General features: G+C 40.2%; 1 protein-coding gene across 1 annotated transcript; it reads right to left on the bottom strand.

Annotated features, from left to right (window-relative positions):
* Positions 1–1,476: 1,476 nt before the first annotated feature.
* On the bottom strand, positions 1,477–17,001 carry UBE2L3 (ubiquitin conjugating enzyme E2 L3). The gene is made up of 4 exons (XM_075718323.1): positions 16,946–17,001; positions 9,261–9,356; positions 5,779–5,965; positions 1,477–2,296 (listed from the first exon to the last, which is right to left on the bottom strand). Exons 1-4 carry the CDS (start codon positions 16,970–16,972, stop codon positions 2,142–2,144), a joined length of 465 nt encoding a protein of 154 aa, XP_075574438.1. The 5' UTR covers positions 16,973–17,001; the 3' UTR covers positions 1,477–2,141.
* Positions 17,002–23,268: the final 6,267 nt, after the last annotated feature.

Here is a 23,268-nt window from a genome sequence, read left to right as displayed (position 1 = left end):
CAGAAAGTATACTATTTAGTAGTAATGAGGGCAGCAAACTAGTGCTACAGTTTTGTTTTAAATAAAAAGAAAATTTAGAGAATGGCAAGTTTCCATGCCAACAGACATGATCAAAAGGTACAGTGACTCACGTGATGCGGAAGTTATACACAATTCAGTTTGACAGATAATTTGGCATTATTTTATTATGAATCTGAGTGAGCGTGAATGAAACAAAATCAGTACCAACTTTCTGCAAATGAAGACACAAAAATGTGAAAATTTGGTAATAGACAGTGCTCTCACAAGCCTGAAAACACTTAGGAAATGCAAGTTTCCTAAAATAAGGTGAATGTGGTTTAACTTTATTTACCTGCCAAAGAATCTGTCTAAGAACACTTAAACATAAAATTTCTTAGCTCCCTAACTTATAAAAAAATTTACTTTCAACAGAGGTGAGGTACTGGGCTGTCATTGTTTACACTAAATCAGAAATGAAAGCTGGATAAGAGGGATGAATGAAGAAATAGCAAATATACAAGACATTAAAACCAAAAGAGACCTACCGCTTGACACACTAGTTCTGAAAGGTTGCAAAGGCAGAGGCTGTATTAAAACTGAATTTAGGAGCGCAGACAACCATCTGGGCGTGAGGGATTTTCTAATTCAAGTTCCTGCACATCAAAATGGTAAGTACTCCCAGATACCTAAGAATTTCTGGAGATAAATCTGCTTGCTCAATAACATACCCAAGTTCGACAGGTGGGGAAGAGACAGCAGTTTGATTGTATGGCAGTTTGACTGTGGAGCTATGATCACACTTTAGACTGGGGAAAAAAGACAGGCAGTCGGGAGAAAAGTGGAGACACAGGAAAGGATGCTCAATTCTCAGCAGAAAGGGCTTCCTTCAGCATGCGTAGGTGTGCCCTGGAGCAACGGGAAAACAGCTCTGCCTGATTAAGTTAGAATGATAGAATGATACTTGAAGTACTCATTAAATCATCTAACCCGTGTGTTTCTAGAACGCAGGAACAGTAGTAGTGAAGCGTACTCTGTTACAGGTTATTGCTTAATCCTCTCCTCATACCATTTTCGGTAAAAACTGTACAGCAGTTGGGCTGGGAAGCGGCATGAGTGCCGTCCCATAAAACACAGGTGTTTCTTACACATTCTGATGGAAAAAATGTTCTATGATGACTGGTAGTGCTGTCAGATTTAGGACTTGAATTCAAAATTAACATTTCCAAAATACTGATTTTTAACTCAAACAATTCATCACTTAGGCACCTCTTGGTCCCCAATTTCTGAAACTCTTCTAAACTGGCTGCAATGTTGTTCTGTGCACATTTCCCTAGCTACTCTGCATAGGTATTAAGAATAGAAGTGAAATAAGTTAGTAATCACATTCCACTACTCGTTTGCTACAGATTTTTTTTTCCACAGTTTTCCAAAAGCAGGACGTAAGCCATATTTTAATTCAATGACGCACACAAAAACTTGGGTTTCTTTGTTTAATAAACATTTTGTGGTAACATCAGCCAGATTTACATAAGACCTGGACATTATTTCTGATTGTTTCTGTGGGGTTTGTTTGTTTTTTTGTTTATTATGTTACAAACTGAAGTTAAGGGGAACTTGCAACAAGTCCCACAAAGCACAGTGCAACATTTAAAAAGAAAAGTAAACAAAACTGCCAAACACTCAATCATTTTCTGCCAGAACTGGGATATTTTTTCTAAGACATCAGTTTGGGGAGGGGGATAAAATTCAATGAAGAATTAAATGAACTCAAGATAGTGGGAACTGCAAGGAAAAAGAAGAAATGACAGCCACAACCTTTTCAATTTAAGGGCAGAATATAAGTCTAGGATATTTTTGATAAATTCTGACAAGAAAAAGAAAACAGCATACTTTAAAGTATATTGAAGCAGTGATTTTTAAACAAAGAAAGCAGAACTAGAACATCTTAAATTTTAATCCTTTCTTTACAGGTTACCTAGACCACTTTTGATTAAGAAAACTGTAGAAAGTTAGTAACAGCCACAAGTTAACACCGAAAGGTGGCACTTGTCAATTTTCCATAGAGTCCTGCTTTACAGGGTGTCTCAAATGCACTGCTCCGATCTTCTATCATACGTTGCTGACATCAATTGTGTCAGATTTTAGTCCACTGGTCGCTTTTCACCATATTTCTTTGTAAACTCTTCAGCGTTCTTACAGAATTTTTTACGGTCCTTAGAGTATTCTTCAGCTAGGTCAGCCCGAAGGGGATGCTCGGGCTGTGGATCATTCACCAGTGCTATGAGGGACTGGATTACTGTCAAAAGAAGTATAAATACCATCAGAGATGAAGATGGTTAATTTTTAAAAAAATCGAAATGTAAGCAAAATTCCCCAGTAAGAAAAGAGCTTTAACTGCATTTAAATACATACCCATAAACCCAGGGTCTTTTCAAAAGCAGAGCATGAACAAGCTATAACAATATGCCAAGACTTAGTTCAATGACCGTGAACGAACACCAGAAAATCATATTTGTAAACAAAATCAACTTGAATAGAAACCAAAATGCACTACAAATTATTTCCCATGTAACTGGCATCCTATCTGAAATACTCTCCTATGGCTAAGAAAGAAAGAAAGCTTCACAGACAAGTTAATCTAGAAGAGGTTGGGTAAAGATGGAATTCCCATCATGAAACATTTTTTCCTAACACCTGTCACAATGATGCAGTTGTAACTGGGCCTGCTTTTGGAAACTGTTTTTTTAGCTTTATTTTTCTATGACTCTTAACTTCCTCTATAAACAGCAGACAATTCTTCCCTTTCTTCTAAACTGCCAAATACATCCACTAGTAGAGATACACCAGGCAAACAAATGGATAAGAATGGCAAGATGCTTTTCACCCCACTGTTTACAGCCATTTCAGCACTGTTCCCCTATTGCTTTCAAAGGAAATGTCATTCTTAAAATAACTGAACTGTACTTGACATTTACACAGCGAACCTCGCATACTACAATGACATTTATTGCTACATTTTCCTCATATACATTGTCATGACCATTTAAAACTAGATAGCTCACAAGAATCAGTTCTCATATCCATCCACTAAAAGGTATATGCCTAACTGGGCAAGTCTTCAGAAAATGGGTACACAGAAAAAGCATTTTGCTGTGCAACAACATTAATAATATTCCATTTGAGGTAAGTTGGGGCTACCCAGAGTAATACAAGGCAGCATCCTAAGAGTTTTTAAAGCGAATGTAACAAAACTGTTAACTTCATGCATTGCACTCTAGAGCCAGCTGCCTCCTCCTGAACTCAAATAAAATACTGACACTTCCACACCCAGCAGCAGGGAGTTCCACAACTCAGCCACATGTTGCGCAAAAAGTCAGAGTCTATTGTTTGTTCTGAAACTGCTACTTAGCAGTTTAACTGGATTCTCCCTAGTTTTGCAATGTAAGTTCTTAAAAATACTTAGCACTCCAGCAGATGCTAGAATACCAGAGTGGCTTCTCTCAGAGCATCAGTCTTTCCATGCTCACACTCTTTTCCACCCTTACCTGACAGGAACGGGGAACATACCTCAAAAGAAGTATTCAAAATTCAGAGAAGTACACCTGTTGCTATATTGCTAAACAGGAACATTTCTTACCACAAATCAGAGTTTAAACTGCAACAAACTATCTAAGGAATGTAGAATTGATATTAGCTGACTTCGCAGTAACTCACCAGTCCTGGACTTAGGACAACTGCATATTAATGGCTACTTATGAAACTAGCATCAACACTGCACATGACAATCCCTTTTCACTCAGTAAAACACTACAGAGGAAGTGTTACTGTGTTTTTAAGGTTATTTAACACACAAGCCAGAAAAAATTAGGATTGTCATAACAGGAGTTGCCTCAATACAGCATTTTAAAACCATACTGTCACAACAGTCTGTTTTAATATTAAGCATAGATTAACAAAAAGTGCAGCAGTAAGATGCACGTTTAAGTACATGAAAGGTGAGTTGCTGATTTATGGTGAACCTAATCTCTCCGCTTTCTTGACACCTGACTGATCAAAACCAGTCACTTTGATGCTGTACTAATAATGTTGCATTATTTCCTTGAGAAAGGCCCAAGTAGCAAACAGACTGAAATTTATTTTTCAGTGCAGAAGAGTTGCAGAGAAAAAGGAGTAGAGACTTAAGCAGGGGCATAATAACATTCTTCCAGGTCATACAACAATGTAGTAACAACAGACATTGACACTAAAATGACTTCTTGAAGACAGAATTAAAGGACAGGCGACAGACCACAAAACAGGAGAAATCAAGAGATTTGCAACATTTTGGTCCTCAGGGTTTGTTCCAAATTCTGATTTTAGCGTAGTTTTTATTCACTCTCTCAGATAAAAAGGGAATTGCTATTTCTCAGGGAGACACTATTTCCTGCATGCAAACGATTGCTTCAATAGCTCCAACTAATGCCAACTTGCATTTCAAGCTAGGTACAGACATGTCGTTCCTTTACTTAACTAGAGAAGGCTCACAAGATTAAGGCAACTGCTAAGGTGTTAACAGAAGCCTTCTACACATTGTTTCTGTTCCATCTCTCCCAAGGATCTTTGTCCTGTATAATCTGGGATAAACTGACAACAAATCATAAGACCTTCACTGACCTATTTGAGTTTAACAGGTTCTTTTTGCTGCCACCTCTGCTTTCCCCAACATTGAACTACTTGATCTTTCCCAAAACAACTACAGGAATTTTCCTATTTTGTCTCTGGGGCAAGATCATGCAAACTCTAAGTAGTTTTATTAGCATACACGAAGTACACAGAGAAAAGAAGTCTTAAGTACAGCATTGTTTACTATCAGGAACACAGATCAAGTGAAAACAGCCTTGAAGAGGAGTCTGGAAGAAGGAAATACTTTCTCCCACAGAGCAAGGTACTTCAGTGTCACCAAAGCTCTTGCACTGGACTAAACTGCTACTCATTTGAATTGATACTATTAAAAAAAATACACAGTTTTGCAAGGATGTTTGCTCTTTCTATATGTACAATAGTAAATGCTTAATATCAAACTAATCATTACCTGCCAGAAAACATGAAATTCTCACCCCAACAAGTAATGGAAGCAACAACAACAGAAAAAGCCTACTCAGATCACACTCTCAGTCTGCCATAGAACCTGATGAAACTTTTTTCCTTAAAATATTTAAATTCTTATCCAAAGACACTCTACAGGCTAAGCCTCACAGCAGTGATCTTTTAAGAACTAAGAGTTAATTTGTGTTATGATTTCATGTTTTATGACTCCCTACATATTTCAAGCCATATGTTCAAATCACTGAACCACATGGCAGAGAGATTATAAAATATACAAAGCCTTGAGGTTTTAGACCCTTTCTTTCAAACATCCACATACTGAATGCCTCTGAATTATAAAGACACCGTTTAAAAAGAAACACAAAATAACCCCCACACAAACTACCACTGGAATTTTTAAGTATGCCGAGGACACTACCTTAATAAACTCTTCAGTCATTAAGAGTTTTGTGGTTTCCTGGAGGTGGATGTGCCACAGGTCAGCGTCATAATCTTACGTTCCAATAACAGAATGAGATTCCAAAACAGTTGCAACACTGTGCTCACAACACGTGATTCATGACACAAACCTTACGACAATGCATATACCCTAAGAGCAGTGACCATCTGACAAGCTGAAACGCTATTAGCTTTAAATTTAAACACAATACAAAGTTTCTTGATATCCAGTTCTTTATCCACATGGAGTCCTACCTTGGTCAGTTTTGGTTGCTGGCTTCCAGTTTTCAGCACTAATTACTGGCAGACAAACCTGCCCCTTTTCATCGATGTTAGGGTGATAGATCTTTGTTTTAAATGTAATCTTAGGAGGTTTGAATGGATATTCTGCTGGGAAGTTGATTTCGATTCTGAAGGCTCCTTTATCATACGGAGGATTGTCCTGCAACAAGAAGACAGAATGTCAAGAATCTGGCATATTCTAATGGATACAATTAAGAAAAAGCATGCTCCAGACTTCAGTCTATCAAATGACCTCTTTTAAAGGCACTTTCTTCCAACACATGCTGCCATGTCTGTGTGTCAGGAAACATCAAAACCTATTTGGTAAGGAAGAGGCAATACAACCTCTACAACATTTGCATTCACCCTGGAAAAAGCAGATTACCATTGTTCTGAAGTTGCCTGACATTTCTACTGGTAAGAAAGCATCTAATCCCATTTACTCCAAGCTCAAGGTCCTATCTAATAAGTAGTTTTATTCCCAACTTTGTATTTCAAAAAACATTGTAAACCCTTTCTGAGATACAAACAGACAGCCTGACAAGGAAAATTGGTTTATCTAAACCTGGTTATTTTATGTGTCTCACAACATGGTGGTGCGAACAGCAAACCAATTTGATTTGCCAGATTTCCCTATATGTTCCGACAATGTTTTTGTGCTGACTACACAAAAATCTGCTGAGCATTCATTGGTACTAAAGATAGATATTCACTGCGTCTGCTGATGAGAACATTCTGAATTTGTATGCTGTTTTAGCACCCACTCTTATCAGATCGTTTTTGAAGGAGCATGAAGAGAGAACCATGAAGTAAGCAAAGTAGTTCTTTATGCTGAAACAGAAAAAACAATACCCAGAATCTCATTTAGAAGACCTGTGAGACTATTGACACTGCTTCAAATACTAACTGCAGAAGAAATGCAGAAGCAAAAATAAACCATTGCTACATTTAACACTTATGAAAATACTATTCTGCACTGAAAACAGTAACTATGGCATGAAGCCTTTGCAAACACTCTAGGAACAAGAACCAAAGGATGAGAGTTTCCAGTTGGTGTAAAATATAATCACACACATTCTTCATTAGCAACCGGACCATTCCCTGCAATCAAACCCACTCCAGAAGTTGAAAAAGGTTTACCAATATTTGGGGGTCGGGAGTGTCCTATTAAAACATTATTCAACAGAAAACATTTCATTTTAGTTTCATCCATATGGAGAAGTCTGGGAGTCTGTTTCTAAGAAATACAGCACAATTTCTGCAGTCAAGGGAAGAGGCAACTAGAGTGGCTTTAAAATCACTTTTTATCCAAGAAATCCTAAAAGCTTTGGGAGTTTAACAAGTAACTTGTGGTGGTGGCGACAACCACCATTGGCAGTTAGTGCTCTCTCCCCCATGGCTCACTTGTTCTTACCTCCATCACATGCTATAATTTGTGAGGCTGATCTGTGAACTGACACAGGAACTGACCTGGCCTAAAAATGTCCATTTTCTGCTTGACTCTCATTCAGAACAGTTCTTCACTGTAACTCACCAAGAAATTGAACCAAAAATGTATGTGAAGGTTTGCTCATGTTTTAAATAGACAAAACGCAGAATATTCAAGCAATTAATTTCCAATTATTTGTCATATTTATTTTGTTACTGACAGGGGAGAGAAGCAGAATTATAAATACTGAAACACAAGCGACAAACATGACTCTCATTCATCTGGAGTATTTTTGCTCTGCAAAAGTTTGTCCATAGCCAGGAGTTTTGATTAAGCAAAATGAAACTCATGGTACACCAACAGTAGCTATTACAAGAACAAGGAGCCCTGGGGTAGATAAGTCTTGTTTTGATGTTGAAATCAAACAAATAGTGTACCTTTTCAACACACAGTACATAAACTACCTTATTCTACAATTCAGAACAGGAAAAGAAGTTGACAAGCTATCTTCAGTTTGCTTCTCAATTGAGCAGACACCCTTAAAAACTAACAGTTGTTCCAAAGAACAAAATACGTTGCATACAACAAAAACTTTTAAATCAGTATCTTTCACAGTAATTCTGTATGAACACTGTTAAAAATATTAAGCTTTGTATCACACCTTCATTAAGAAGCTGACCAAAATAATGCCTTGTATAGAGTTAATCAGTAACAGGTTAGTCCTACTGAAGTAGGAGTAATATGTCTCTAAACCCTAAGCAAGAACATTTTCTAAAATGGAAACAGCATGTAAAACTTCAAAAGCAAAAACTGAGCAGAAAACTTAAACTTGCAATTAGCTTGTATCTTACATTTTTAAGCCAATCAACTCCAGCATTACAATAGCTAAAAAAAATTATGCTAAGACTAAAGCATCTCCTATAGCATATCCTCAAAGTAATCAACTATAACTATTCTTTGAACACGTAAAACACTTTATTAATTACTACAGTAATTAATAATTTCATGACAAAATCCCCTCATAACTATACCAGTAGTGAATTTCAGGCTATTTTGCTTGTAACAGGGCCATTATAAACCAAAAGGCAGGTATGAAGCACAGTTCACTGCAACAACTGTTCAAACACTTGTGATGTTGCAAACCTTTGCAAAACAAACACTAAGCTCATACTCCAGTGAGCAGAAACTGTTAAAAATAGATGCTGTACACCACATATTGCTAATTTTGACAGGAATAAACAAGTGCTTTGCTTTATTAGTCATCTTCACCAACCTTATATTGCTTCAAAGTATTATCAAAGCAGTAAACTATTACACATGAACCACAAATATCAGAGTGGCTTATTAAAGCGTATTGTTTCTCAGCTCTGTCCAATTCTCATGCCAAATCCTGCTTGCTTTATTTGCAAGAGTAGCCTCAACCACTCAAAAGAATTACTTGCAGGAACATAAGTAAACAGTAAACTAAACGTATTCTACAGTATTTAAGTGCCATCACTGAGTCTACAGCCCTCACCAGCTGCAGACATGTGTTGGACCAGGCCTACAATTATGTAGCATCCAGGCAGGTATCGATCACAGAAGTCTAGAACACCTTTCAATTACGTATGGACTCTTCTTCACACTAGTTATAAAAAACACCTACTAACGTTATCAGACTTTGATAAAACAAAACACAGCAGACACTCAAATAAAATGAGACAGGAAGATTATACTATTTGCCCAAGATTACACAACATGTCTGAAGACAGACAAGAATTAAATCCAGGACCACACTTCACCACCCAGAGTATATTTAAGATGCTGCAGTATGATCTATATAAACTTATGTTGTATAAGTTAACCAGCTTCTGCACAAACCCACAACTCTGAAAGCCAGGTTTTATAACAGTAAAAGAGATTCTTGTCAGGGTGCAAATATTATCCAATGGTCACCAGCAGCACTACTAAACTGTGGATTTATGAGATACAAATGATCCTCATTTTACTTTAAAGCTCATTAGAGTAAGGAGTAGTCTATACTCACAGGAACAATAAGCCCTTGCCAGGTCAATAAATTAGCTTCATCAACCTGGATATTACGGAAGTTTTTCATTCCACATTTGCGGATTTCTTCAAGCTCCTGAAAAGCAAGCAAAGTGTAAGTGTAAGTTAATAATAGTATTAAGCAAGATGGTCATATTTATTTTTCAAAATGCTCAGAGGTCAGTGTGGGTTTCTTTAATGTTAAAGAAGCCTGAGGTTTTAGTGGTGGCAATACACACAAATAAGAAAGAAAATTTTGCTCCTGTGAGAAGTAAAATTCTCTGAGACAAGGTATTAAAAAAAGGTTGGGTTTTGATATGTCAGGAAAATATAAAAATGCCTTATTACTAACATAATTACAGACACAATGAAGTAGAAGTAATAAAAACCTTTTTAAATGCACTTTTTAAAGTCTCAAATGCAAATCAGTGCCTTCGGTAACAGACTATTGATAACTCCGCAAAGCACAGAAATAAAGTGCATCTTACGACTTTTCCAAAGGAAAATAGTGATTTAGAAGAATTATTTTGTACAGATTTAAACACAGATAAAGTCACTGAACAGGCCAATTATTTCAGGTGAAAACTGACAAATTCCTGCATTACCAACTTAAATTGATATAAACCCAGAAAAATACCAGACTAGCCTTATTCAGACCACTAACTTGAGAAGGTACAGCTTTATCTCCGTTTTGTACCTCAAAGTTAACAGTATATAACAGGATACCTCTCCTTCTAGCTGCATCACTCTTGAACAAGGTATCTTTCTGCACCAGTCAATCACCAGTCAAATTATTTCTGATCAGCTAGTGATCCAGATATCACCAAAACACGTATTTAGGCATTTTTATATTTAAAATGATGTATAAGCCCTAGTGTAGCAACCGCTTCCTGGAACAGAACAGCGTTTTGAGCGGCTCACTCTCTACATGTACAGAACTGTGAAGTCCTGGCAAACCACTACTCCACAGCATGTAAAAGGGATAAATCTCATTCTACACTAGATGCAATGCATCAAACATTGGGAACAAAATAAGCTAATTAACCAGTACATATGTAAGCATGAATAAACATGCATCACGAGCATCTTCACTCTAAAACAAGGAAAGGAAAATGGGTTTAGACAATTTTCTAGTTACTATATTAAAAACATTATACATACGACAGAAATCTCCCCCATAATGTCCCAGTGGGAGTGCAGCTTCCCTGCAGAAGCTTTTAACCCAGGTTCAGATGGTAGCATTATACTGCTTCTGGCCCAGAGAACAATTGCCCAGACACAGAAAAAGGGAGGACTATGACCCTATAATTCAGGTATGTTATTAAGCTAATAAAACAAATTAGAAAAGCATGGCTTCACATTTCTGGAAAATTAAACACCTACATTTTATAATTAGATTCAGGTTAAAAAATTGGATGCTGAATTAAGAAATGCAAGAATCCAGTACAGAGATCATTATAAAATTGTAGAACTTTGTATGAAAGCAAAGAAAAGTTTAAAACAAATATGCAAATTGCTCCCCATTTTCCCTCAAGTCCACCACATGAGAGAGGGAATTAAACAGCCTAGAAGACACTAAAGAACTAGCAGAAATGATTCAGAACATCTTCCTCTTTAAACTGACACATGAAGACTTTGCAGGAATTCACTTTCAAAATAACAAATTCACTTTCACTTTTCAAATCAAAGTGGTAAATTACTGCAGTGTATCAGGCCTACCTCCTGTGCTCCTCTTTCTGCTGTCTTGGGTCCTGCAGCAGTAACTGACAACCCAAAAAGGGAATAGATGGGCATAAAAACCAGGCAATTTTTTTCCTCACACACAGGCATGACTGCAAAGGTCATGGAGAATGAAGCCTACCTTAGCAGAGGACTTGTCTGAACTACGTGCTTAAGACAGGTTCCAATTTATATGAAATATACTAGAAGTGTTTCAGATTTCATACTCCACTCCAAATTAATCAAACCCATGTTAAGACTCATTTACAAATAGCTTTTTTTTTTTCTTCATACTATTATCCCCACAAATACAATGTAATACTATACTTGCAAGTCAGGCTTTTAGTGTCTAGTGCACCAGGAGTGGTAAGAGTTTCAGCACTCACAATGTAAGGGTTGGGGAGGGGTGTTGTGGGTTTGTTGTTTGTTTGTTTGTTGGGTTTTTTTTTATCCCTGGCAACTGCAAAACCTATAATAAAGATCTAACTGCCTCAGAGACACAGAGGCAGACACAACTACAGTATAAATATACTGTTAAAAAAGTGAATGAGCTACTAAATACTTTCAAACAGCACAGATTAAAAGTTAATATTGCATTTAACATTGGCTTGAGCAACTCCAAAGGGACAAAAATTACTTTATGAGGTAAAAGGATATAGTCCAGATATTTATTTCAAAATAATACTTAAGAGTCTAGGCAGAGAGTAAATAGATTAATTCCTTTTCTTGTCCTCCACCCCTTAATTTTGTCAAGTAACATAATTAAAGGGGCACAGGAGGAGTGTAACTAAAGGTTAGAAGACTGCAGTAAGAATTTCAATCAGCCTTTCATTCCCCACACTGCTATCAACATTGCACATGACCTTGCTGCATTGGCTTCCCCACTTATAAAACAGAAATGTCTTCTTGTTTCACGGGGCTCTCTTGAGACATGATGTTTGTAGTTTGGATATGTTCAGAGAAAGGAAAACATTGTTTCAGAGGTGGTATCTGATCTTCAAGTATAATGCTGAAGGTAGTCATAAAAGTACACACTACCTCAATAAGGAGTTAAATTTTTGATTTTCAATATTGTGTAATCATTTGTGCTGTTCAAAGCAAAAATTAAATGTTTGAAATTAAAAAGTGGCATCAGCTTAAAATGTAGCAAGTATTTTAAAAACCCTGCAACTGTTTTGCCCATGCATCTTTCAAGTCTTGGGACTTCTCTAAAAAAAACCAAGCCAGATAGGAAAATGCAGTGAAGACAAACACTTGTAACATTGTAATCCAAGAATATGGGAGTAAGTTTAAGAGCTCATACCAACTTCAGTAACTTCTGCATCAAGCCCAAAATGCTACTAAATGCCCAAAGAAAAAGAAAATTCTACTGAAATAACTCTAAACCATCCTTTTCTACTGTTCACAATTCATGTTTACCTGGTTATAAATACTTTCCCCAAGAGAAGTGTGACAAAGTTAAACAGGCTGCAAGATACTGATAAGGAACTGTCCAGTTTACTTTCTGAATCTCATACAGTACAGAGAATTGTTAAAAACACTTAAAATAAAACTTATTTAAAAAAAAAAAACCACCAAACACAAAACCAACCAAACCCACCCAAACAGATTCTAGCTCTTATAAGAACTATTAAGTTTCCACTGCAACATTACAACCCTGTATACTTGCATGCCTTTTCTTTACTGAGTAATGCTACTTATAGGCAAACTGTTTTCATTTGATTAAAAATCCTTTTGTCAATTCTCAGTTTCAAAAAGGGAAAATGAATTGGTATTCTCACTTCTGCATAAGGACAATCATACATTGCTCAAAAGCACATTTCCCTTGTTACTGAGAACCAGTGTTTGGATCAATTTAGAACTATTTTTCAAATATTGAAGTTGTTTAAAACCCCTTTATTTGGAAGGGCTGTGGTCTTTACAGGACCACAGCATACTGGAGATTGCAGGCTATCTACAGCAGGTACCTGGGTGTGGCCTTGTGTTTGCATTTTATCATGGAGTTCAACAGTGGCACAAATGTCTGAGTATGCAATTATGGAAGCAGAGTAAAACCAACAAGATTAAAATAATTGTCTATGTACCTCACTTCATACATGAAGTGTTATTTGCTCTTTAAATCTATTTTCAATTTTTAATACTAAAGATACTTTTGAATATCTGAAACCCAGGAAACAAAAGCACAGATCTTACAGGTGTCTTAGCTCGACCATATGAACACAGAAGGGAGTAGCTCCACACATGGGACAGGACAGCCTTCTCAAACACTACCTAAAAACGCCTGTTGAAGGCGCATCTCAGTACCACATGTTACTACACCACCAAGTAAGTACTATGACTATCCAGCACCGAAATAGCCTTCCCTTTGCAGCTACCCACTACCTCTCCACATAGCATTTTGCTATGGATCTCGCATGGAAAATGGCTTGTTTTACATTAGTGGGTGGCAACTGTGAAAAGCATTTCATTGAAATCTCTGGTATGTCTCTTGGAGATCGATGTTCCCAATCATATGTGTTTGGAGACAATTTGCTTTTTACGAGAAAGGGTCGTGAAGCAAAGTAGCTCCTTTAAAAGGGAAGCCTTAGATCCTTTCCTAAACATAAATATTCCATATTTGCCTGTTTTTACCCTGAGACATTGTCCATAACAACATATCCTTGACAAAGACTGCTTTATTCCCACCTCTCACATTTCATGAGGAGTCAAGATCTGACAACTGTGGCTCTTTGAAGAGGTGTAATGGCAGCTCATAGATCAAAACTTGACCTCAGATGTTGCTGGAATATGATTCATTAGCTACGTTCATTTCACATTTTTGCTAACCTACGTGTGCTCCTGGAAAGGGCACACCTCCACTGATTTTTTTGTAAATCAGTAGAGAAAACTTCAGTTAGACTATTTGATGGTATAAAGCTCTGCAAAAACAGGCCATAAATAAGGTCTTTGGCCTAGGAAGTGTAATTGGCTCAAACAGAGCCTGAGACAAGACAATCTTATTCTTGTAACTTGACTTAATGTTTAAAATTGAACTGTACAGATACAATGGCAAGATTTGTAATACTTCTTTCACAAAGAGGTTTGCAAATTGAAGGATACAAATGGCTTCCACAATCTGAAAATGACACCCATTTCCACCTGGAAGGTGGAAACTATACTCATACTCCCAGTTTCCTACAGGCAGACAGTGCATTATTATGAACTTACTACATCCAGCCTCTTTGAGCCACTGTGATTAATATGAATAACCATGATGCATGACACGAGTCCAGAAAAAAATTCAGTACTTCAAAATATTGGCAAGACCTTAAAGAAATGGGAATTGCTTTATTTTATGTGACCTATAAAAGGTTCAAAGTCTATTCTCAATTACCAAAGATGAACTTGATATTTAGCTCAAAGAAAATACAGTTAATGCTTATCCTAAATTATTTTAAATGTAATTGAGCGACACACTGAAAAAACTCTATTTCCTTTAGTTATAATCACTCATCATTCTACGACCCCGAGAAAGGCACACCACAGACTCTCCTACATTGCAAAACTTCAACAGTGAAAGACTTTTTAAAGTGGATCTGTGAATTTGGAACTTAAATTATGATATTAGGTTGTTACACATGCGGGTTTGGACCCGCATCAGGGTGCAGCAACCCAGATTACATCATCTGTACAAGAGCTCTACTTTGCTCCTACCAAGATGAATGGCAAAACTCAAAGCCATCCAGGCTGACACGACTCTCCAAAAGGCACAAAGGTAGCTGCTTATTTATAGTCTTTACAAGTCATGTGATACAGCATCTCACAGCTCCTGAACCGGCATAAAACACGCACACAACATGCACAACCCACAAACATCAGGCAATAAAAACGAAAGTAAAAATGTAAGAGGGAAGTTATCAATGTCTCCTTCCTTCCTACACCACTCCCTCTGAAAAGCAACTGCCACACCATTTTTCTAGAAAAGGAGGAGGTCACATTGTAAAAAAACCCCATTTTTTTGGCATTTTAGTCAAAGATTGAAGTACTAACTAACATGTTAGATGTATAGTGGAACTGGTGGGGGGGCTGAAAAGCAAGAGGCACTGCAGATATTAAGAACATTTTTCTTGCCTTTCAGATTTTTATGTTCTCTTTTAAATTTAAAAAGAAAAAAATAATTGGAAATATATATTTTTTCCTACCAGAGTAGTAGTGATGTGCTCTTGAACAATTAATGGATTTTTTCAGAACAGGAAGAAAAGCTGCCTCATGCAAAGATAAAATTAAATGGTTGTTTACTATCTGAAACTAAGGGAAACCTTATTCAAGTATAAAGCAATAGACATATTGATTATGACACTAAAGCTGTGACAAAACATAACAGCTATCACAAATGAAATAAGAAAACGAATGCCATCTCATCAGGATCCTTAAGGACAATTAAAGGTTTACGTCTACTGATTTAATATACATGAATGACTCTGCACACAATGTATGTAGTATTTAATTTTTAATCACTCCATAGCACATTTAAAACAACAAAACTAGCCTTATGAGAGCACTGTTGAGCTACTGGTTTCTTCAAAAAATGACCGAGTTATAATGGTTAATGTTATATCTGCACAATTAAGGAAATGCAACTTCAAAACCTGCCATCTACATGTCCTAGTGAAATCCCAGCCCTATTAGGGGTCCACATCCTTGAAGCCAGTTGCAAATCCAATATTAAAATACTAAGTTTAACAGAATCACGCATGTATCTGTCAAATCCTAGTGCATGGTTATGTTGCACCCCACAGGGACAGTTTTTTTTAATAAGGCTAAAACATCACCTGACAGTTACAGGGTCTTTCCCCTACGCTTCACAGGACTAGCCTGTAAAGTTAATTGATTTACGCTACAGGCACTTTGCATGCGGATACTGTAGGGTATTGCCACAGCATTTTACAGATGACTAAATTTTACGCCACTACGTATGCGTATCCCAGGCAAACCCTACTGCATGCAGTTTGTAATGTTAATTGGCAATTATATGCAACACATAAAATAAACCTGTATGCTTTGGGGGCGACGGTTATAGTTTTCTTTTTAAGGAGTACCTTACTCCTCAAGCAAAATGATGAGAAACGTAATACCAAACAGTATTTTACAATAAACTGTACATGCTCTCGGTTAAAACCCAACTGAGGCTGAGTTTATGTTTACAAGTGTCACACACGCTTCAGAACAAACAGAGTGAAGACAAAAACACTACCACGTCTGCAGTGAATGAGGAAACTTCTGAACCCAGGTCCATATTTCAGTGATAAACCTCTTACTCATACAAGGAAGAGCTTACCCTCCGAAACAACGAAAACGAAATTATTTCATCCCTGGGCGTTTGGGGAAGGTTCCATACCCAGGAAAGAGCGGGGGGAGCGGAGAACCCCCACCCGCAGGGAGGGAGGGGACGGCGCTTCCCCGCCGCCCGGCCGAGCCCTCCCCGCGGGCAGAGCCGGGGACCGCGCCGCGGCTGCGGCACCGCCGGCGGCGGGGCGACCCCTCACGCCGCCCCGGGGATTGCCCCGGCCCCGGGCGGGGGCCGAGGCGCCCCGGCAGCGGCGTTTCCTTCCCCCCCGGCCCTTCCTCTTTGCTTAGTCACCGCAGGAGCCCCCCGAGGGAGGGGGACGGGGCGGCCCGCGGCGGCCCGAGGCGCCCGCCGAGCGCCCCCGCCCAGCCCCGGGCGGCGGCCGGGAGCCGCGGAGCGCTGCCGGAGCCCAGGGCGGCGGCGGGGGAGACGGCGAGGCCCCTCACGGCCGCGGCCTAGGTGCCGGCTGCTCCCGTTCCGGCCGCTCCAGCCCGGGGTGCCCCAGAGCGGAGGGGAGCAGGCCGCCCCGCCGGGCCGCGGCCGGGGAGGCGACCCCCCGCACCCGGAGGGCCGCCGGGACGGAGAGGGGTGCCCGCCGCCGCCCGCCCACCGGCCATTCCCGGCGCGGCGCTGGCTGTTACCTTCATCAGCCTCCTGCTGGCCGCCATCTTGGCTCTGCTGCTGCCGCCCCACAATGCATGGCGGCGGCGGGCAGGGCGCTACAGCCCTGCGCTTCCTGGGGCGGCGGGCGGGGCGGGCTCGGCTCGGCTCGGCTCGGCTCCCGCCGGCCCGCCCCGAGCCCCGCCGTGGGGCTGCGGCCTTCCGCGGCGCTCCCCCCACCCGGAGCCGGGCCGGCGCCGCAGCCCCCCGGGCGCAGGCTCTCCTCTCCTCGCCGCGGGGCCGCGCTCCTCTCGGCCGCTCGGGCAGCGCCTGTGCGGGGCGCAGGGCTTCGTCCCGCGGGGAGAGAAGGCAGGAAGTGCTCCGTGCCGGCCCGGAGCCCGCCGTGCAGCCCCGGGAGCGCACACGCCGGCCTGGGGGCTGAGAGCTCCCGGAGCATCCTCGGTGCCGGCCCGGAGCCCGCCGTGCAGCCCACGCGCTGGCCTGGGGGCTGAGGGCTCCCGGAGCATCCTCTCTCTGAAGGCTGGTTCCTGCCCTCCTCCCGTACTCGGTGATGGCTTTTGTCAGAGTGTGGTTTTAAATCATCCATCAACGCTTTAAAATGCTGCCGTGGCTTGTTTTATTTACTGTGCATCACCCCAAATTGAGTATCAACCTCCTTGTGGGGAAAGAGGCAACAACCTGTAATTACAGGTTTTATCAAATAAGCCCACATTATCTTCAGAGACCTTCACAACCTTTATTTCTTAAAAATACGCTGAAAAGAGAGGGGAGGGAGTTTGCAGAGGAGCTACCTGACCCCCTGAGACCACCCCCAGACCTGCTGGTCTCTGGCGAAGCCCACCTCTCCAGCGCCTCGCTGGCCTTACCCCGACCAGTTCAACCCAGCCTTGCCCCAAGCTTCCGGCCTGCCGTGCCCTGCCGCAATCTCCTGGAGAAAAGACAGCTGTGGAAGAGGAGATAATGTCACTGTCAGTATTAATCAAGACTGTAATTTGCCATGTGCTTTTTAGCTCTTCAATGGAGCGCTAATTGTAACTGCTCTCCAGCTCTGATCCTCCCCAGTTGGCCTCCACGGTAGGAGCAGTTCAGATGTCTAACCATAGGCATCCAGTTTTATTTCAGGTGCCCTGGGGTATCCACAACACAGGGCTAGCAGCTATGGCATGGGACATAAGTTACTATACTATGACATCTAAAATGCCACCAGACATCTGTGTCCAGGCACCTGACTTGCTCCCTAAAACATTCTCTGTTGACCCAGTGTACTCAGGAATTACTCCAAGATCTGCTCTGCCAATGCATAGCCTTATTTCCCCTTTCCCCCTCCCTCATGTAGGTTGATGTCCTCACTTGATCTAACACTTGTTCTATGGAAAAGCTACTTTTGCCACCTGAAAAAGTTCTAAACTCTAAAATAGGCTTTACACACTCAGACAACCTGAAAAAGGAAATGTTGTGGTGATTAGTCTAGAGTGGGCTTGGTAGTGTAGGTTAATGGTTGGACTAGATGATCTTAAAGGTCTTTTCCAACCTAGATGATTCTATGATTCTATGATTACAAGAGGCTTTCAAAAACTTGTAAAAATGCAACAAAATTTGTTAGTTATGAAGCACAGGATTCTAATACGCTTTCTTAAAATTATTCCCTGAACAGCTATTCGATAATCAATATTTTGCATTAATATAGTGCTTATTGCTCCAAAACTCAATTAACATTTGTTAATAAGGTAAGCTATACAGCACCTACAGGAACCTTCTTAATACTCACCTACTGCATATGGCTATTATTAAATAGTTTGTAAATAATTATATTACGATCTTCAAAGATGTTTAATAGTATGATAGCTTTATTCTATTAGCTATTTAAAGATTATTGCACCCATTATTGCATCAAGGAAAATGGAGGCAGAGGAAACTGAAAATGAAAGGCAGACCATCCTGGTGAAGTAGCAGAGAGATGTAAAGCAAACGCGTGCTGACTGACAGAAGTTACACACGTGCCAGGCAGGTACATGTTATGTGAAAACAGAAGCTGCAGAGACTCTCTGAGGATTCACGATGGTGGGACTGATGATCTTAGAGGTCCTTTCCACCCTTAATGATTTCTAGTTTTTACGTTCTTTAAAAAAATAATCCAGCCACCAAGTCAGGAAACAGAAAATTATTACTCTACTCTTAACTGGTTTAGTGGTGGACTTGGTAGTGTTAGGTTAATGGTTGGACTGGATGATCTCACAGGTCTTTTTCAACCTAAACGATTCTATGATTCTATGATGTGCTGCTGAAATGGGATGCTGGTGGTGAAGATTTAAAAATGCTGACATCTGATAAAAGGGCTAGTTCAGATTATATGCTTCTGAAATTTAGAAATACCTAAATCTGATACCATGGTAACTTGGAAGAACAGTTCTTACAACTTATTTTCCAGATGTCTACAAATATGAAAAACAAGCTGCTTCAGATATTAGCTTGATTGATTTATTTGCCAAAACCCTATTCATATCTTCCTTTCCTCTTTATTTGACTGCATAATTTTCCAAGACCATGATATGTCTTTGAGTATTCTCTAAACATTTTTTCCCCTCAAAATACAGTTATTCAGGCCCTCACCTATACCTGCACTGAGACACAGCCACCACACAAAAAAGATAATACTAGAAGCACCACAGGGAATTCTTAATTTACTATCTATAGTTTTAGTCCATGAATTTATAGCTTGTAAGAGAGTGTCAAAAATATCTGGGATAATTATAAGATAATCCGCATTTCCTTTGACAAGAAAAAATACCACCCACACTATAACTAACAATAGCCAAGCCAGTTCTTAAGAAATCATTGTTGAGTGTAGCTGTCCTCACAAATTGCCACTTAATGTTGAAATCCTTTATTACAGCAGGGTGTTTGGGAAGTTTACACAGAACTAAGCACATTTCACTACCTGCCACTGGTATCCTGGATCCTTTCAGTGTCTTGTTTCAGATGGGATCCAGAGCAAACACTGATGCATATCTTGTTTATGAACAAGGGCTGTAGAACCACACTCATTGCTGGATCTCACCTGGATGCCGGTTACTGGCAGTCATGACATGCTGTTGCACAGTCTTGAAGCAGCAGCAGGAATTTCCTTTCAGACAGAATTTCATCAACTATTCTGCTTGCTTTTCTGTTACCAACAAGACCCAGGCCATTAGTTATACTGAGTTTTGCAGATGGTTCTGCATTTTTTAACCTGTTTTTTTGGTGTCGTTTCCAGGTTGTATTAGTTATTTTACTTGACAATTAGGAGTGTCCACAATACAGGTTTTAGTGCTTATCCTGCGATATCTTCAAGGAAATGGACACTACATTTATGCCTGCCCACTCCCAAACATAACTTTCTATCACATTTCCACTGCTTTAAGGAATGTAACTGTTCAACTTCAAAAAAATAAATTGTGTAAACAGACTTTCTGAACAGGTGAGCCACAACACAGCCCAGCCCTTGAAAACTTTAGAAAAAAATTCTCTTTGCTTATTTACTGTTATGAAATGGCCATCTGAAGGAAAATAAAAAGACTCATGAAAACTGAAGGGGAGGATGAAAAAGTAAGAATAATTTTGTTGCTGTATGAAACCTTAGTGCTCCCACATCTTGCTTACAAGAGGGACAGGTCTATACACCTCAAGAAGAATACAACCGGATTAGGGAAGGTAAAGAGAAGGGCAGATGCAATGATCAAGAGGGTGGAATAGTGCCATATTAAGAGAGACTAAAATGGCTGGGGCTCTTCCACCTGCAGAGGAGAAGGCTGAGAAAAGATATGATCAAGGCTTACAAAATCATAAAGGCAGTGGCTAAGGTGAATACAAAGTTGTTATTTATCAGATCTTACAATACTAGAACGAAGGTGCACACAGTGAGACTAATCGGGCATTACTAATAGCCAAAAGACAGTAGCTTTTTTCACAGCAGGTAATTAATGTCTGGAACTCCCTACCACAGGCTGTAGTAAAGGCAAGAGTCAGCAGGTTCAAAAAGAAACTAGTCAAACTGGGTAACAGGTCTATACACAGATAAAAGAAGAGAACAGGCATGGAGTCATCATCTAACATCTCTAATTGATGCCCACTCATAATTATGGATGCTTAGGAGTATGAGATGAACAGACTGTGGGCTTGCATGCTGGTCCCTAAACTGAGAATCCCCTGCTGCCGAGGACGGGCAGAGAGTAGTGGGCTAGAGGGATCTCTGTTCTGGTCCAACAGGACACTCCTTACGTTCAGGTTTCCTTGGATATGCTGGTTTGCAGAATCTAGACAGAATTATTATGACACCAAGTTGGGTGGGAGTGTCGATCTGCTGGAGGGTAGGATGGCCCTGCAGAGGGACCTGGACAGGCTGGAACGATGGGCCGAGGCCAACTGTATGAGGTTTAACAAGGCCAAGTGCTGGGTCCTGCACTTCGGTCACAACAACCCCATGCAACGCTACAGGCTTGGGGAAGAGTGGCTGGAAAGCTGCCTGGCTGGAAAGGACCTGGGGGTGCTGGTTGACAGCCGGCTGAACATGAGCCAGCAGTGTGCCCAGGTAGCCAAGAAGGCCAACAGCATCCTGGCTTGTATCAGGAAGAGTCTGGCCAGCAGGAGCAGGGAAGTGATTGTCCCCCTGTACTCGGCGCTGGTGAGGCTGCACCTGGAATACTGTGTCCAGTTTTGGGCCCCTCAATACAAGACAGACACTGAGGTGCTGGAGCGTGTTCAGAGAAGGGCAACAAGGCTGGTGAAGGGTCTGGAGCACAGGCCTTATGAGGAGCGGCTGAGGGAACTGGGGTTGTTTAGCCTGGAGAAGAGGAGGCTGAGGGGAGACCTTATCGCTCTCTACAACTACCTGAAAGGAGGTTGTAGTGAGGTGGGTGTTGGTCTCTTCCCCCAAGTAGTTAGTGATAGGACGAGAGGAAATGGCCTCAAGCTGTGCCAGGGGAGGTTTAGATTGGATATTAGGAAAAATTTCTTCACAGAAAGGGTAGTCAAGCATTGGACCAGGCTTCCCAGAGAGGTGGTGGAGTCACCATCCCTGGAGGTGTTCAAAAAACGGGTAGATGTGGCACTTGGGGACATGGTTTACTGGGCATGGTGGCTTTGGGTTGATGATTGGACTGATGATCTTAGAGGTCCTTTCCAATGTTAATGATTCCTAGTTTTTACTTTCATTATAAATAATCCAGCCACCAAGCCAGGAAACATGAAATCATTACTCTACCCTTAATTGGTTTAGTGGTGGACTTGGTAATGTTAGGTTAATGGTTGGACTGGATGATCTTAAAGGTCTTTTCCAACCTAAACGATTCTATGATTCTATAATTCAGATTTCAAACTGACTAATTCATTCAAAACACATTAAAGAGATCTACCTGTAATCCACAAGGGCAAAGCTCATCTCCAGGAGCAACTAAGATAAAAAGTTATAAAAATAATTAATGCTTTAAGTCATTATATGCCTCTCCATTGGAACTGTTAAAGGTAAAAGGGATAAAAAAAAAAATGAAGACATGCTTAATTTATTTTTTGTTGACAATCCTCCATCTTATATTCCTGTAAGATTGCCAACAAATTAGTTTTTATATAGGTTTTCTTGTCCCTTCAGTTTCTTAGCTCTCTAATGACAAACATTTTAAAGCAATTAATTATGTATGATGATTGTTATCTGAGATTTGTTCTATCACGTATGTTACCTAGTACAGAATTGTAAACTCATTTTCTTCTTCCTGCATTTTGTATGTCATGTACTTCATTAAGTAATTTTGTCCTACACAGACCCCTTTCCCCTTGAATACAGTATTTTGTAACTGTTTATGAAAAACTAAATACATTAAGTTCCCTTCACCTCCAAGAAAAAAAGAAAGGAAAAAAAAAGGAAGAAAAGGGAGTTCTGTTTATTCCTTCATACTAACAGTAAACATATAACAGACCCCACCTCAAGTCCCCACTGCACAAACCCTAGTAGATTCTCAAGCTTTTTTTAGTACTATGGATATACCAGCTCATGACCCATCTCTTTCATTCCTAACTTTGCAAACTGCTTCCCCTTCCATCCATGATCACGTAATGCCTAATGGAATATGTAGGAATTTGCTTATGTAGAAAAGTCATGTGTATCACTATGTTTTTAGCTGCCTTGTAATGAAACACAGTGGCATGAAATAAAGGGTGAGCCCACACCCGGGCCCTGGCCAACACTGCATAAACAGGCACAAAGCAGAGAAAATACAGAGAATTGCTCAGCAGGCGAGAGCTCGGCTCAGACCTCACCTGGGCGCAGCATCTTCACAGTTCCTCAGTGCTACAATTTGAAAAACATTCTCTC

The sequence above is a fragment of the Pelecanus crispus genome, chromosome 11 (genome assembly GCF_030463565.1).
Source record: "Pelecanus crispus isolate bPelCri1 chromosome 11, bPelCri1.pri, whole genome shotgun sequence".
Taxonomy (NCBI): Eukaryota; Metazoa; Chordata; class Aves; order Pelecaniformes; family Pelecanidae; genus Pelecanus; species Pelecanus crispus.
Note: the sequence above shows the minus strand (reverse complement) of the source record. Positions and strands in the feature narration are given on the sequence as shown.

What these genes read in the sequence shown, in the direction of transcription:
- UBE2L3 (XM_075718323.1), bottom strand. Translation starts at nt 16,972, where the DNA reads ATGGCGGCCAGCAGGAGGCTGATGAAG. An exon ending in GGCAAGGGCTTATTGTTCCT is followed by an intron (nt 5,966 to 9,260) that starts GTGAGTATAGAC and finishes TTCTTGTTGCAG; the next exon opens with GACAATCCTCCGTATGATAA. An exon ending in AGCAACCAAAACTGACCAAG is followed by an intron (nt 2,297 to 5,778) that starts GTAGGACTCCAT and finishes TTCTTTTGACAG; the next exon opens with TAATCCAGTCCCTCATAGCA.